The sequence below is a fragment of the Corvus brachyrhynchos genome, unplaced genomic scaffold (genome assembly GCF_000691975.1).
Source record: "Corvus brachyrhynchos isolate BGI_N302 unplaced genomic scaffold, ASM69197v1 scaffold12, whole genome shotgun sequence".
Lineage (NCBI taxonomy): Eukaryota > Metazoa > Chordata > Aves > Passeriformes > Corvidae > Corvus > Corvus brachyrhynchos.
The window spans coordinates 465,805-483,023 of NW_008237885.1; the positions used below are offsets into that span (position 1 = coordinate 465,805).

At 35.0% G+C, this 17,219-nt stretch overlaps 1 protein-coding gene across 12 annotated transcripts in view; it reads left to right on the forward strand.

The window, feature by feature from the left end:
- DOCK9 (dedicator of cytokinesis 9) overlaps window positions 1-17,219 on the forward strand; it is a 112,917-nt gene that overhangs the window by 42,264 nt on the left and 53,434 nt on the right. For all 12 annotated transcript variants that reach the window (XM_017732606.1, XM_017732609.1, XM_017732611.1 and 9 more), the window contains exons 4-13: window positions 456-538; window positions 1,616-1,685; window positions 5,676-5,771; window positions 6,394-6,528; window positions 10,028-10,202; window positions 11,499-11,566; window positions 15,464-15,538; window positions 15,631-15,771; window positions 16,155-16,355; window positions 16,486-16,608. In XM_017732606.1, coding sequence (XP_017588095.1) covers window positions 456-538; window positions 1,616-1,685; window positions 5,676-5,771; window positions 6,394-6,528; window positions 10,028-10,202; window positions 11,499-11,566; window positions 15,464-15,538; window positions 15,631-15,771; window positions 16,155-16,355; window positions 16,486-16,608 — 1,167 coding nt within the window. The remainder of the gene's footprint in view (window positions 1-455; window positions 539-1,615; window positions 1,686-5,675; window positions 5,772-6,393; window positions 6,529-10,027; window positions 10,203-11,498; window positions 11,567-15,463; window positions 15,539-15,630; window positions 15,772-16,154; window positions 16,356-16,485; window positions 16,609-17,219) is intronic.

The window sequence follows — 17,219 nt, forward strand, 5'->3', positions numbered from 1 at the left end:
AGAGATGTTTTTTGTTTTCTGTATCAGTATGTGCAAAATTGAATATTCTATTTTAATAAGGTGTCTATTTTTGTGCTGAGTTGTCTAAGGGCTCAGTCATGTTTTCAGCTTCAGCTGAGTTTTCTAAAGGCTTGGCCATGTTTTCAGCTACGGCAAAATACTGCTCTAACATTTTGGATGACTGAAAATGCTGAGTGCATTCACCATTTTCGGGTTTTATTAAATACATGTCTAGCAGATGATAACATTCCACTAAAACGTATAACTTGTTCCAAAAAGCTATATTGCATTAGATCATTGCAAAAGAAAGGAAGTGTACAGAATTTTCAGAGATTGACATGTAACCATAGTAGTTCATAAACAGACATATCTTAAGAGGTTTTCTTGTGCTGGGTCCAATGAATGCCTTTAATCCTCTTCCAGTAAATATTGATACTTGGTTTTCATTACAACAGTGCATCAAAACCTACAATTCAGACTGGCATATTGTTAACTACAGATATGAAGATTACTCAGGAGAGTTTCGGCAGCTTCCAAAGTAAGTATGTTATTTAGTGGTATGGTAAATTGAAATTGTGAAGGAACTTTGCATTTAATACAGACTTACTTATTACAGAAGTATATTATTACAAGTAATATGTAAACTGAAATATGCCTTATCAATGTTTAATGGTCAGTAGAGATGATAAAGATTTGTTGGATGGAGTTGATGAATGTATAAAATCATGTTAAACCATTTTCTGGAAAGGTACTGTAATAACATTGCCTTATTATCAGGCAAGTCAAAACAAGACATTGTATCATTGACAACGTGAACTTAAGAATGTTAACTAAAACAGGCTAGTGTTTAGATGAACCTAAAATGATAATATCCTGTTTTCATAGCTTCAAAGGCAGCTTTTGGAACTTGCTTTGGGAGCTTGGGGAACAGAACCTAACTGAGATGGTTAGAGCAGGTTTTCACAGGATGATTCAAAGTAAAAGCTTAGTCTACATCTGTTGCAAACTTTCTAAACCATCTGCTAGAGAAATGTTTTCCAACTTTTTCAAAATTTTCTAGGAAGAGTATAGAGATTAAAACCTTAACTTAGAATGTCTGAGAGTAGCTAAATACTCTGAATACCCCAACTGGAAGATCTATGTCTTCCCTAACTGCTCTCCTGCATCTATCAGTTAAGAAATAGTTACCTTTCCCTGTGAAAAGTTCTGATCTACTCACAGGTTTTGTATAAGTCAGTACCTGGCTTTTTACTTGCCCTGAGCAGAAATCACAATAGGAATTTAAATAAATGCATTGTCCTGCAAGGAGCCAGTGGTTGCAGGTATGAATTCTTACTCATAAGATACTCAGAGTGCAGTGAATGAGAAGGCATTTGTTCTCTTCAGTTACACACTAGGATAGTGACAAGCAGAACAAAAGGAACACAGTGGGCAGATGTACAAATGAGGAAAATTGCATTCTAAGGAATAGAGTTAATGAAAAATACATGCTTTTACTTAGTTATTCTTATGTTTTTTCCTCTTCAGTAGGAAAAGAACATCTTAATTTTTGCATCAATAAAATAGGTAACTAACCACAAAATTCCTAGTACTTCAGAAGCTTTTTCTTTTGTAGTAAGGGGACAAAGCCAGACAAGCTTCCCGTTCATTTATATGAAGTGGATGAAGAAGCAGACAAAGATGAGGTGAGATAATAGTAATTCCTTACTTTCTTTTATCTTCATTAAAGAATGTTGGGTGTGTAAGAGGTTGTGAGTTTTGTTGGTTGTGAGTTTGGTTAAGTGTTGATGTCAGTACATGAGAACAGAGATTAGCTTGAACCACCTGATGGGGAAACAAATTAGTTATTTTACCCATCTCCTTTCAAATAACCTCGTTCTCTGGAGATCTGTCATGTGAGTTAGAAAAAGTTTTGACAGATAATAAAATCGAAGTTTTAATACTTGGTGACATATAATCCTTCAGCTGTCATAAAATCTGTTTTATACTGTGTCTATGTAGACAGGTTTCCAGAGAGAAATGTTTCATGCAGTTTAATCATGGAACTGAGTAAAATCATAGGTGAATCTGTTCCAACGTGACAGCACACAGACTTCAGCATGCATGACAGTGTAGCATGCAGTGTGAGCTAAAATTAGTTCATCACAAATTTGAGTATAGGATCAGACTTGAAGAGCTATCATGGAAACCAAAGCTTAAAAAATTGACTAAAACTCCAAGGTATTTTCTCTTGTGCCATTGACTTAGGGAAAGGAGAGATGTACAGCCTCAAGGAATTTTCAAGTGTATTTCAAATGCCAAATACCTTTTTTCAGCAACTGCCTCTGTTATTTTTGTGATTTATTTATTTTTTTACCACACCCTGTTTCAAAACACATTTTAAATGCCACTCTTTTCTTTTCTTATGAGTACTTGAAATCTTACATCTCAAACAAGAATTAAAATAAAGTAATTTTTCTTTTTTATAGTTGTTGCCTCTTGACAACTACTTTGCTTCTAAATTCCTGGTATTCAGAACTGCTGCATATGAAATGAAAGGATTAAATGTGAGGAAGTAGTTTGGGGAATTCATCTAAGTAGATAGATTCCCAGTCAGAGATCCCAGGATGCCATTTATCCAGCGCTGCTATTAATCTGCACTGTGATACTTGGACAAATAACTTTATGCCTCCATATCCAAAACTTTGTATTTGTAGGATGTGAATAATTATGATTACTATTATACTGACATTTAGAAGACTTGGCATTATTTACTGTGATAGTATTTCTGACAACTGAAGGGTTTTAAAAAACAGAGAGTTAAACACTAAAAAATTAAATGGATATATAAGTCACTATAATTCTTACCAGGAAATATATTATGGCTAGAGTTAGTTAAACACTGAAAACCTATAATTTGGCTATTAGCAGGTGGTATGCATTTTACTAGGAAGTGTAAGTGGAGAGGACTGCCTGTCTCCTTCTGCCCAGTGTCCTGGAAGAACAGGCAGGAATAGGGTATCTCTTTTCTGCTGCTCTTTGAGGAACTTGGAAAATAAACACAAGAAAAAGACATGGTAGGAGGAAGTTAGTGGGACAATAGGGTGGGGAGGACCATAAATTCTTTCACCAAGGGAAGACTTAATGCAAGAGGTGTTTCTTTCAAACATTAATATCTTTCTATGCCAAAAAGCACAGATGCAAACCTTAGATTGAAAGTTATTTGGTCTTTTTGTTTCACTTTTGTTTGTGTTTGAAGAAAGCTGACTTATTAAGAGAATGATAGAAAGCAAAAAGCTTCAGGTGATTAAAAATTGGAGGAAAATCAGATAAAGATTAGTTTAATCGTGCATCATTAAAAAGGAGAAAATTACCTATCCAAAACTAATTCGGGCTATCAGGCCATCAGGTTGATGTTTGCAAATGGAATTTTTCAGTCCAGTGTGGGATCAAGATACGGGATTGTTTTTGTTGAAACAGTTGCTGTTGAAGTAAACTTTGGAGCCAAGTTTGTGGGAAAGATCATTTAAAAAAATGAGGCACAGTGTGCAGCAGTAATGATAAAAGTGAGGAAATTACCTTACCAGTTGGAAACAGGAAGTATGTTTTCAGTGTGGAGTCGTGTGTTAACAACTGGATCCTGGGTTCCTTTGTATTGACAGATGGTCAGCTGGAAAGATTCAGTAGCTTTTTGGCTCTGTTGGCAGGAATTCTGCCTGACAGAAAGAAATGGTGTAACTAGAGAGGCCCAAATGATGCTCAGTTTTATTGCTAGAAAACAGCATGCAGCTCAACAGAGTTGGGAAATTGTGCACCTCAGAGACTGGGAAGTGGAGTCTTAAAAGAGCTAAATCCTAATTTTTGTTGTCACAGGTAATGAAGGAATTTTTGTCATGTGAGGTGATCCTGTGTATGGTTTGTGCAGTTACAGAAAAGCATTGGTTGTTTTGTGCCAGGTTTTGGCAGTAACTCATCATCTACTCATCACCTTGCAGTTGTAAAGGTGGTTTAAACCCACCCTTTCCTTGGGGATAACTCACACCAGGGGAGGTGAAGAGTCATATAGAGTAGTATTTGGAAACCCGATGTTTTAATTTGTCTCTGCGTCTTTATTCTTGTACAAGAAAAATAATTATCTAGGTAATAGAACAAAGGTGGGGGCTAGTGACTTGAAAATACAAAAAAAGATGACTCTGTTGCTTGGACAGTGAGGCTCTCTGGGACACATGAAAATTTACCAAGTATTTCTGGTCTATGCCTTTGGGTCTTTATATCTGATGCTCTGATAGTTGATGACCATGTCATCCTTACTGGGCCTAACTTCAGTAGTACCAAGCTGTCTAAATTTTTAAAGGTCAGATTGATGCATCTTTTGCCTTCTGTTCACAGTTTTTTGAGGTTCATGTGTGCATATGCTTATGAATATGCAAGCTGGACAGACTAAGCTGTAAATAAATTACCTAGTAACTTCTTACAGAATGTTCCTTGATTTAGTTCCAGCAACTAGTTCATATTATTCCAAGATATGGTTTATTGTTCAGTTGTTGAACTAGTGACACTCTCCCCCTTATGTAATCACTTTTGTTGCATGTTTTCTTAATAGCTGAGAGAGGGCATTAGAAAAAGTGCTTTAGGTACTTGAGGATGTTTTGTGATTTTGTTTTCAGCTGGATGCTGAAACATCCATTCTGAATGTTTCAATAAAAAATTACCAGGAGTATTTCTCCTCTAGATGATTGAAAATCTTCCTGCATGTCTAATTCATTAATAGTTTTATTTCAAAATGGGATTCATCGACTGGAAACCATGGTAAAGTCAGCTTGGTAGTACTCTAAAAGGTTACTTGGAACTGGTGATTTAATATTTATTCTGTGGCAATTATAATCTGTCTTTTTGATCTGATTTGATAGCTGAGTGCTGCTTCTTGGTAGTTGTTAACATGCTGAGGTTTTTGATACAGTCGTTCAGTTCCCTCCACTGGCAGATGGATGGGGTGTACAGGCAGTGGGTGTGATGTGTGATGCACGCATTGGATCTGCCGTTTGGAGCTTGCCATTGCTGCCAAGTTTGGTCTTGTTCTCTTTGCAAAGCTTTGATTCTGATCTGTAAAAGGGCAGATCCAATTCAAGAACTAATTCTCTGTAAATTCTTAAGAAGGTAATGTCTTTGAAGTACTGCATGTAAAGCAAAATGGTTTGAGAATTCTCGATTGAAGTTTTGGATAAGCAATGCAATGTTTACATTGTTCTTTTTGGCAATAGAAATTGGTAAAAATTCCTTACATTCTGTGGAAAAGGTTACAAAGTAAATGTAAGTAAATGTTTTAAGTTTTGACTGTTTCCTCATTCCCATGTTTCACTGGGATTTGTCTTGACTAACATTTAGCTATCTATAAGCTGGGTCATCCTGTTGGCTGTAGGTAAAGCCTGTAGAAGTGGCCAGATTACATATTAAAAGTTAGACGAGGTCAATCTCATCCCAGGTCTTTAAATAAAATAATGAAAAAGCTATAGAATTTCAACAGGGACTCATGGTACATTATTATCATTATGTTATGAACATAGTTATTCCAACTTCTAAAATGACTTCTGAAATTACTGATAAATACTACATGGAATGTGATGCATAAGTTTACCTTTTTTTTTTCCCTTCTTCTTTTTTGCTTCCTTTCCCCATATTCCTTTCTTCATCTCCAGGATGCAGCATCTCTTGGGTCTCAGAAGGGTGGAATAACAAAACAAGGATGGCTGTACAAAGGCAACATGAATAGTGCAATCAGTGTGACAATGAGAGTAAGTTTAGGAATATCTTAGATATGGTAAAAAACTGAACACTGATATTAAATTTCCCTGTGTCTTGGAGACGTCAATTCGTATGTGGTTTGATTCTAAAAACAATTGTATGGAAAGAAAGAGGGAAGCTTGTATGTACTTTATATATCTGAAATCTTGCTTTTATTTTATTATATGTAAATCAGAAAAAAAAAATGAAAAAGCTAGTATGTGGGAGGAGTTAAATTTTCCTAGCTGTACCCTGGTGTCATTTTAGTAGAAAAGGGACCGTGTCATACTGGGGGGGGAGTGTTGTTGTTTGTTTGTATTGCTATATTTTATATAAAACTATAATTTTTTAATTTGCCTCTTATGTATATTATAGAGTCAGTTTTAAATGCCTTTCAATAAGTCAAAAATACTGTCAAATTATGTAGTACAATCCTGCTGCAGATATCCTAGGTTAATTTTTTTAAAATTAATGGTTTCTGTTTTATTTTCTGTGGATACTGATTAGGTTATCTGTAAATAAAAGCTTTTTTGCTATTAACTACTATGTAAATAGCACTTATGAGGATTGTAATAGGAAGCTGATTAGTACTAGTGTTGTCACTGTCCTTCTTTCCTCCTTTCTTTTCACTAGTCATTTAAAAGAAGATTTTTCCACTTAAGCCAGCTTGGTGATGGATCCTATAATCTAAATTTCTACAAAGATGAAAAAATATCAAAAGAACCTAAAGGATCAATATTTCTAGATTCATGCATGGGAGTGGTTCAGGTAATTATAATTATTCTGCCTGTTTGCCATTTAATTCTGTATTTATTAGCAAATGAAATTGTATTTAAAATATAGATAAGTGTTGTTGAATGTAGATAAGTGCCTGTTATGAAGAGGAACAAATAGACATGCTGCATCTTGCCAAAGCAGTGAACAAGATTTCAAAGGGCAGGAGACTGAATTTTTGAAATCTTTTTGAAAAGAACATAAATTGCTAGTTGATGTAAAGTATTTAGCAAACCAAATTTTAAGGCAAATGCACAAAGAACCCCAAACTTGGCAAAGTCATGACAGCATAAAATTGAAGATTATTTCAGTTAGATTTTGTGCTTGCATGAGCTGTAAAATGTTTTGCATAGCTTCTTGTGTGGGATTTTTGTTGCGGGAGTTGTATTGAATTCAAACACCCTTCCAGATGCTTTCATTTGACCTTTATAATGTTACTTTTCTGTGCTTTTCTTTATTTTGAAAAGTTACAGGCTTTGGTAAAATGTTTGTCAGTAGCAAGTGCCAAAGAAAAGATTATTTTTCTTTTTTTTTTTTGTGATTCTGCTATGTATTTATAGTACAGCATGTAACTGCTCTGTTAGGCACAGCATACCTGGAAAAACCCCATGAGTCTTGGGGCTTTTTTTAAACTTGTACAGAAATAGGCAGAGTTTAATAAAAATGTATTCTTAAATAATATTTTTTTAGTTTAAAGTTGTTTGGAGATTACGCTAAGAGATAAAAAAGCTTTATGCAGGATTTTTTTTCCCCAAATATTGTAGTATTGTTTTTGATACACATTTGAAGGTAACTAGTATGAAAATCTTATAACTGTAATAAATTTTATTTTGCTGCAAGTTCTAGATATAATTATTTTGCCTTAGAGATACTATTCTGGGCAACTTTACTGAAATGAGTTTGATCTGTGTTTTTAAAACAAGCCAACATACGTAAAAGTGGTTCCTAAACAGGGCCGTAGTCTCATCAATATGTGCAAGTACTGACAGAGGGTGCCAAGAGGGCAGAGCCAGGCTCTGCTCGGGGCTGCCCAGTGGCAGGACTGGAGGCAATGGGCACAACCTGAAACACAGGAGGATCCCTCTGAACATCAGGGAACTGTTTGCCCCTGTGAGGGTGACCGAGCGCTGGCACAGGCTGCCCAGAGGTTGTGGAGTCTCCATCCTTGGAGATACTCAAAAGCTTCCTGGCCACGATCCTGTGCTAAATGGCTCTAATTGGCTCTGCTGGAGGAGGGAGTGTTGGATGAAATGACGACCAGAGGCCCCTTCTAACCTCTAACCATTCTATCGTTTTGGGATTTAAAACCTGAAAATCTCTTTTTCTCATACATACTTTCATACTGTTCCATACTTTCTGTTCCGTCAGTTCAATCCAATTAACCTCAAGTTTCCTCAGACTCTGCCAGGAGCTTGCTTTTAAAAAAAAAAAAAAAAAAGTACTACTGTTCCTTTGTTCTTCTGCAAGTAGGGCTGATACTGTAATCTTTAAGTAAAACTGTCCTTTGGATGCTTTAAAAGTTATAGTTGGCTGTGTCTCTAACGCTGTACTGTATTGTACAGTACCCTCAGTGTTGATCTTGGCACCTGGTCTTCAAAACTGCATGTAAAAATTTGAGACTAATTGTGAATTAGCATCAGGTACAAAATCGAAACCAGTTAATCCTCAATTCCAAGAAGCCAACTAGTCATTCAGTGGCTAGAATAAAGACATTTGGAAATAGCTTTTTTCTTCGCTTGAATTGTTGGTGAGGGGCAAGTAAATGCTGATTTGAACTATCAAATATTACAACATCCCTACTCCAGATGTGTAGTTTTATTATCTTGTGTTATGTCCTGTGGCCTCTCTGGCTGATCTTATTGTTTTACTGTTACTTATTATTGGTGTTGAATTACCATTTAAAAACTCTTATGGGCAAAAAGTGGTATCTACACGGTAGAAATTGCACTTCTATTTAACAGCAGAAGAAAATACAGGAGAAGATTTGTAAGGACCCCACCCATGGTACTTTGAAGTAGTCTGACATGGAATTCATAGAAATGGTTGTTCTTGAGTAGGCATTTTGCTCTCAGAATGAAACTACTTGTTTCAGAGGCGGTCTTTTTAGTGAGGGGAGATTACTTCCTATTGCATTAATATTTCAAAGACACTGGATGCCCGAGAGAAAAATACTGACTTTACTAACAGACATGAAGTTAGAACAGAATATGCTTCCTCATCAGAACTTGTATCATGAGGAATGCTGAATTTGTGCAGTAGGGGGGTTTTGTTTGATTGGGGTTTTTGGTTTGGGTGGATTTCTTTTTTTTCCCAAACTTAAATAAAGAGACTGGAATTCCCAGAATTCTGTTTGGTGTTTTTGGATTAGGTTTTGTTTTGTTGGGGTTTTTGTTTTAATACTAAATTATATAGAGACTTTTCTGATCAGAGATGTGGAGCACATAATATATGCAGTGTATCTATTCACACATCCAGCCATATGTATAGGTATAGTCACTCTAATTCAGTGTTTTGTGAAAACTGAGATGTGTGACATCTACTGCCTGTGTCCAAGTTTTATACTGTGAAACTTAGAGGTTATTGTTCTTAGGATTTTTCATTTATTTCAGCGCTGATTTCAGCTGGTAAGATTGCCTTAGGTCTAATGTCCACACTTCTGTTTGTATCCTTAACAGAAGCTCATATTTGGTAGAAAGCTGACTGTTTTGTCAACAAGTAGTTAGTCTGTTAATTGAAGAATCTGAGATATAGTGAAACGAATATGTAATTTGGCATTTAACTTAAACAAAAAATTCCCCAACCATTAAGTCTGTCTTACTGTTTATTTTAATGTTTATCTAATGAATTACTGATTTTTAAAACTAAATTGATGATAATGTAGAATTTTCATATAAGACTTCTGAATTCATTCCCAGAAGCATGAGTCAGGCTAAGTAGCATTTGAAACCCTGATTTAAATTGTGCAGAGAAGGATGACAGAAATGGTTGAGGAAAAAAGGAGGAACTTCCCAACTTTATGTATATCTATATGACTAACAATATCAGGGCATTCAGGGTTGATGTTGATTATAGTTTTACCTCCAGTGTAAAATCGCAGTGTGCAAACAGTTGTCACTCAAATATAATAGAGTTTCATGCTTTTTATTTTCTTTTTTTTTCAGTAGACATTAGCTATTTTCATTTCTAGGTGATCTGAGTACATAAAGAATTCATACTTGGAAATTTGATTTTTTGGGTTTTTATAAAATGATTGCAAGCAGAATGATGACTGAAAACTGGGAAACAGGCTGTTCTCCTTCCTACTTTCACTTGTTGCAGTGCTACAAATAACTTCAAAAGGTCAAATGTCAGAGACCAAAAAGTGTAATTATGATACATTTGTTCAAAATATCAAACTGTATTTTTGTATAGAATATCTGAAATGTGTATAACTTCCTTTGGTTGTGGTTAGACAGTATGTGAAGTGCTGCACAGGTCTTTTATTTTCTTGTAGAACAATAAAGTCAGACGTTTCGCATTTGAGCTCAAGATGCAAGACAAGAGTAGTTACCTTTTAGCTGCAGACAGTGAACTTGAAATGGAAGAGTGGATAAACACTCTGAACAAAATCCTTCAGCTTAACTTTGAGGCTGCAATGCAAGAAAAAAGAAATGGCGAGTCCCACGAAGGTAAGCAGGGTTCCTAGCAAGGCTAATGCAGTTATGTGACCACATTGTCTTACATGCATTTTGGAAAGAAAGGCTTTATTTTTTTTTTGTGGCTCAATTTTTTTTGTTTTCTTTGATCGTAAAAATTACAGGCCTTTTTACTGTTTTTACTTTCAACTGATGAGCATTTTGACCTTTTGGGCATTAAAATAGTACTGTTCTGTATTGATTCCAGTCGATTCAAGTCCAGAAGATATTTAGGAGACTGATCAAGTCTAGAAAAGTAGAACTCACAGTGTCAAATCAGGACTGAGGCAGTTTAAGGAAAAAAAGAAACTTAGGATGGACTTCTTTTGAAATGTGTAAAATGCTGCTGAAAATGAAATAATCTGTTCTGTGGTCACTGTAGGTAGAAATTGTGGTTACAGTGTGGGGCTTAAATTTAAATATAACTCCCTTGTCCGCAAATGTTTCCTGCAAGTATTGAAATAGATTGCTTTCTGTTGGAGCCCTTTAAGAATCTATAAGGAATGTGATGTATGTCCCCAGTATTTTGGTGACAAAAGGATAGTCTAGATGTCCTTTCATTCACTTTTCCTCCTGAGAGTGGATGGGGAGGGAAGCTGGTGTGAAACCAACTGTATGCATATCCAGAAGAACCTGGAGGATATTACAGAAGGTTGTTTTTTTATACAAAGTACCAAAAAGGGATCATTAGAGTTTAAAATGAGATATCACAGTCTTCAGAGATTGTCAGAATTTAGTGTGATGTTTGCAACAAAAGCAAATCTGAAAAGGAAAAGATTCTAGCTCTGGGAAAGACATTTTGGTCTGTGGTCCTTAGTTGACCTTAGAACTGCAAGATGTTTATAGCTAAAATGGATGGCTGCTTTGTAAATCCAGTAACTGTTGGTGAGTAGAGCTGGGAACCTAATGAACAGAGGGAACTGGTTTTGAAGTCAAGTTACAATGCAGAGTGGAAAGAGTAATGTAAGTTTGTGCATTGAGTATCTCCTTGCCCCATGCAGATATCAAAATTAAAATTAAAGATGTGTTCTGGTAAGACTAGAAATAACTGCTACGTTAGCGATTTTTGTAAATAGTTACATCTTTCAATAAATGTCTTGGGGTGTCTTTATGATGTGTATCCCATATCACTGCATGAAAATGATGCAGTTGTCCACAACCTATTTACGTTAACAATTGTCATTTTTGAGTGGGTAGGAGATTAAAAAAAATGAAATTCTTTTGCTATGGAGTTTTGTGAGCACTTCGGAATTTTTATATTCATTTTAAAATGAGGTTTTATAATTTCAGATGATGAACAAAGCAAACTGGAAAGCTCATCAAGTAGTTTTGATAACTACTATCCTGAAATTGCCAAGGTAATATATATTGTAAATGTCAGCTTGGGATATAAAATAGTAAACATAAGTTGGCCACACAAACTTTCAGTAAAGGTAAGGCATTGGCTTGTAGCTTCCAGTCAGTTTGTGGTACTTGGAAAGCTTAGAAGCTCTTTTGTGAATAGATGTGGTTATTGAGCTTCTTTATTTTCTGCTTTTGGAAGGAAACTAGATACTGTCTTGAAGTTTCCTATATAAATCTTGATATGCTGTTTAAATGCAGCATGTCTTATTATTTTATTAATTTAGTAATTCATTATATTTTATCAGTTTGTATCAGTTTGTTGCATTCAGGTAAGTGCTAAAGTATTTCTATAGAAATCTAGTTATACTGAAGTCAAGTTTTATTTTTATACTTAGAAATCCAGAGCAGTTTAATAGCAGTGATGAAGTGAATGTATTTTAAGATGTTTGTTTATAATGAGCTGGCAGGTCCATGGATGCTTCCTGTGTTGCCATGGTTCTTGCTTTTCAATTTTGTTCTTAGAGAAGTGTGGTGGAAACAAGAATGAAATAAAATGGAAACAAATAGAAAATAACAGTAACTCTTCCTCAGCCCATTTGAAAAACTTTATTTCAGTTAAATCAGTGAGTTGTGTGTTGCAATCAGTTTTGTAAGGGAGAAATTTTTGTTAAATCACCCAAGAAGTGGAACTGGTGACCTTTTTTATTGAAGCTGCAGAATCCAAACTCCTTTCTGTGACTTCCTTACATTCTTCTGTGTGGTACAGCCTGGAGTACTGAATTTTTTCTGCTTGACCATTCTCTGGAATGCTCTCCCTTTCTTTTCTGAGGATCTGGCTGACCTAGTAACTACTCCTGAAAGTAGTGCAGCTTATGAACTGAGAACAAGCAAACCAAATTCTATCTATTACAGTAGCTAACATATCAAAGGATCCATTCAGAAGACATTAACAAGCTTTTAGCACACAAATTGGTTTGCTGACTTAATTCTTTCTGTTATTGCTTTGTAATCAATTTAGCACATGTACACAAAAAGCTATTATGTGATAATCTAGCACCAGCTATGGCTGTACTTGGAAATTAATTTGGATTGTGGTGCATATAATCAAGGCTTCCTTGAAAAGGCTGTAAGCATCAAACAGCATATTTGCATGAGGCTATGAAAATTTATTTCATAAATAAGTATGGAATTGGATGCTCGTATTATATGGAAGATTTTTCTTTCTTTATAGTCAGTTATTATAGTGCTTATGGTCCATATTCCTTCCAGAGGGGACTTTACTTCAGGGCTGCAGCACCTGCATGTAGTTCTAGTACTACAGTTGCTACTTCCTGTTTTCATAACTTTTGGATCAGAAGCATGCAGCTCTTAAAGCTCATTATTTTTTAGAATATTATTTTTGCTTAGCTCTTTAAGCACTGGCATGTCATTATTATTATTTATTCCATGGTTATAAGCCATTTACATTTCTGTTTCCTTCAACATAATTTTTTTTTATTTCCCCTTCTAATTCACCTTTACTAAACACCGCCTTTCAAAATAATTTGCTCTAATGTATTTTCCTAGCCTTTTTTTTCCTGAGGAAAAGTACAGGGAAAACTCTGCCCATTTGCATTACTCTTTGTCTTGTAACTTGATTGCTTTATATAAATGGTGTTTGTTTGGAGGGTTATTTTGTCCTTTATTCTTTCTTGCCTTGTCTTTTCAGCTGTTGTTTGGATTTGGTTCTTTTTTCCCCAGTGGAAGCCTTGCAAGGCATTGGGCCTTTTAGAAGAGTTTATAGCTGCTCTGTTATTTTTGTTGGTTCTAGGAGGAGAATTTCACAATAGCTGACCTCATATCCTTATGAGGAGAGAGAAATTCCTTCAGGGGTGATTGTAGAGCACCTGACAGTAGGGGAAAAAACAGACTTCCTAGGAAGGGTTTTAACCCTTGTGAGTACATACATCTCCAAGCCTTCATTCTTCTATCAATAGCTGTTAGTTTATAACGTAAACTAAATAAGTGGTATTTTGCACTTCAGTACATACATGTGCACACATCTATCTTAATCTGTGTCTTTTGTACCTATTTCATGTTCCATTTACCTGTAATTTAAGTACCAGGAGTGAATATAGGGGTTTTGTAGTGGATTTTTTTTTTTGTGGTTGGTTGGGGTTTTTTGGGGTTGTTTGTTTTTGTTGTGTTTATTAATTTTAAAACAAATTAGACCTCTGAAATAACTGTGACTGTCATGATCAGTGTGCCCAAGCACCTCCTTAACCATTATGGGTGCCAGAATACCTTGAGGTGGGAAAATACTGTCTCAGTTTTACAGATGAGGAAATAAAATTAAAGAGCCGCTGCTGTGCTACAGGGTTGATGGTTACATGCATTTTCAGTTCTTGAGTTCTGACAACTGCCCCATATCTGTCAGTCAAAAATGCATGTTTTCATCTGGTCTTAGTGCACAAAACACTGAAGAATCTAAAAACTATTCAAGATGCTTTAGCTGAAACAGTTTCTGTCTAGCTCCTATGGCTAGGTAATCTTCTTCCTCAGTTCTTGCCACTAAATATTACCTTTGCAAAACATGCACACAACTTTCTTGCCATCCTTAAACTTTTTCACATTTCCTGTATTTCTCAATTATACCAGTTATTCAACAAGCTAATTCTGCCAGTACTCTGCTGGTATTGAGTATCTGGGTCGTCTCTTTCACAGCAACTCTCCTCTTCTCTTCTTTTTGTGTTAAAGTTAACAAAGTAAAGTAAATAAAAACTATTGGAGCACTTATATTCAAAGTAGCACCTCAGAAGTTTTTCTTCTGTAATACATCCTTTAAGTCAAATTCTTTTTTAAGTTCCTGTTATCAACCTAAAAATAGGGTTATGAGCTCTTAGAGATTATGTTCTTTTGTTTTGTTTTTTCTTTCTCTTGAGACATAGTAGAAGTTGCTTCAGTCTCCAGCAAAGCAGATGTAGACAGTAGATCACTTCCTTCTGATGGTCAGTGATGAGCATTTTGGGTTTGTAACTTCTTTTAACCCATACAGGCTGATCCAAAAAGAAACACCTGCCTGTAATGTAATATTTTTGTATCCTTGTTTAGCCAGCTGCTACTTTAAGAATGGCATTTCTCCTGCATGGGTAATTTTGGCACATGCATATGTGCATTTGTCATATTCTGTGACTTTAAAAATCATAGAATACTCTTTAAATAATACCTCTTTCAAAAAAGGTAACCTACATATGCCATCAGTTTTCACATTCTATTTTGGTCCACTTCACTTTTGTTTTATTGTTAATAGATAGGTATCCACAAATCCCAGGCAGTGTACAGTGAACTCTGCAAAGTTACTTTTAAATGTGAGGGGTTTATCTTTTGGAAGTTTTTGGGTTTTCTCCAGTTACCCACAGGAAAACCACTTCTTTGGCAGTAGAGCTCAAGAAAAGTTAAAAAAAAAAGCAACCAAGAGAAAGAAAAAAGAAAGAGAGCTATGATAGTGTTTCTTAATTTAGGTGATCTGTTGTTTTCTGAGCAGTCTTATGGTCTCAGGATAGCTCTGAGCTTTAACCTACAGTCATACTACGTGTTTTTATTTAAATGAAATAGGGTTATGAAAGTTATTGTTTAAGGAGGCAGATATTGAAGTTACACTGAAGTGTACTTCCCATGAGCTTGGAAGGTTGCATGTTGCTGACGGAAGTTTTTATATCTCTAGGACTGGAAAAAAGCGTTTAGAGAAGAGACTCTCACTTTTGCTTGGTCTTGTTGGATCAATGTAAACTAAGGAGGTACAAAGCTCAGTAAGGGAGAAATGAATGCATGAATCAAAAATGTGTGAAGCTTTGAACATCACAGAAAAAGGCATGAAATTAAAGCCCATTTTAATAGTGTGATACCAAAACTTTTCTTCTTATTTTGAACAGAGTACCAGAGAAGCAGAAATCAAGCTGAAAACTGAAAGCAGAGTTAAACTTTTTGCCTTGGATCCAGATGCACAGGTTAGACTTCTTACAAGGAAGCAGGTTTTTTTATGTTGATCCTTTTGAGATGAAAACCAACTTACCTTAATTTTTCTTTTGTCTTTTTAAAGAAACTTGACTTTTCTAGTATTGAACCAGAAGTGAAGCCATTTGAAGAGAAATTTGGAAAAAAAATTCTTGTAAGGTGTAATGATTTATCTTTTAATTTGCAAAGCTGCATCGCAGAAAATGAAGAAGGACCAACAACAAATGTAAATAACGAATCTAATTACTTTCTGTTAATTCAGAAATGAATGTCTTAACATTTGATTGGCACTATCCTTAATGGCAGGGATTCCTTGCTGTGATTGGGAAATTTATATTATGGGGGTTTTTGCTTTTTTAAATCAAAATGAAAGCCTAAATCCTACAAAAAGTAACTTTGCTGCTAATATTTTTGTTGGATGGTGGAGAGAGAAGTTTTTCTTTAACTGTCTTTTACATTTTGTCCGTAATACCTAGGGTGATGGCCATATGTGTTTATGAAAATGTGACTTATCTTTTTATACACATTTTTGCAGTGATCTAGATGCCAGCACTGATAATTGATTCCTTTTCTTTTTTTTTTTTTTTTTTTTTTTTTTTTAATGTCTAGGTAGAACCTTTCTTTGTCACATTGTCACTATTTGATATTAAAAACAACAGGAAGATTTCAGCAGATTTCCATGTTGATTTGAACCACGCCTCAGTAAGGCACATGCTGTCCAGTGCATCTCAACAAATGATGAATGGCAGTGGTGATAGTTTACACAGAATTCTGGACATTCATGAAACTGTGTTGCAATATCCAAAGCAGGTAAGAACTAGTAACCTGAAGAACTAGTAGGATTTTGGATACAAGTTTCCTATGTTATTTCATTGGCTTTCTTTTATGTGATGTAATATGTGCATTTTCCTTCTATATTTATCTCTCATTTTATTTCTAGGGAATATTCTCAGTCACATGTCCTCATACTGACATTTTCCTTGTGGCTAGAATAGAAAAGGTATTACAGGGAAGTATTACACATTGTGCTGAACCATATATGAAAAGTTCAGATTCATCAAAGGTATGTTATTTTCTTCTGTGGTATGAAAAAAATGCTGAGGCAAACCAGATTGATTTCAAATTAATCAATATAAATCAAAATCTTAGTTGTTTTATAGTAAATTCATATAACTGGATGATTTGATGTAGTATGTTAAATTATTTTCAGTAACTATTATTACATTATCGATAAAAGAACGTTTCATTGGAAACATTTATTTCACTTTTTATAATTGTGACAATGTAATTTTTATAATGTCTAAGTAAACTGTTTTGACAAAAGAATACTGGACTTCAGTGTAAAAGTTGAGTTGAAAATGGTGAAACAGTGAAATATTAAATATAGATCATAAATTAACCGTATGTCTCTCTTAGTTAATGCATCTTAGTGTAACATTGTTGACTTTTTTTTTTTCTCACTTTTTGGTGACAATAGTTTACTGTAACCTTATCTGCACACTTGCTGGCTTTTTCCTCCAGAACCAATGAGATGATTAAGCTTCTGGTTTTATCTATAAAATGCTTTGCAGATTTGATAGAACCCCAAATCACTTCTGGAAATAATCCACTGGAACATCTTAAGTTTCCAGGAATCTAGGATGACATAACATTTTGATGTTCTCTGAAACACAT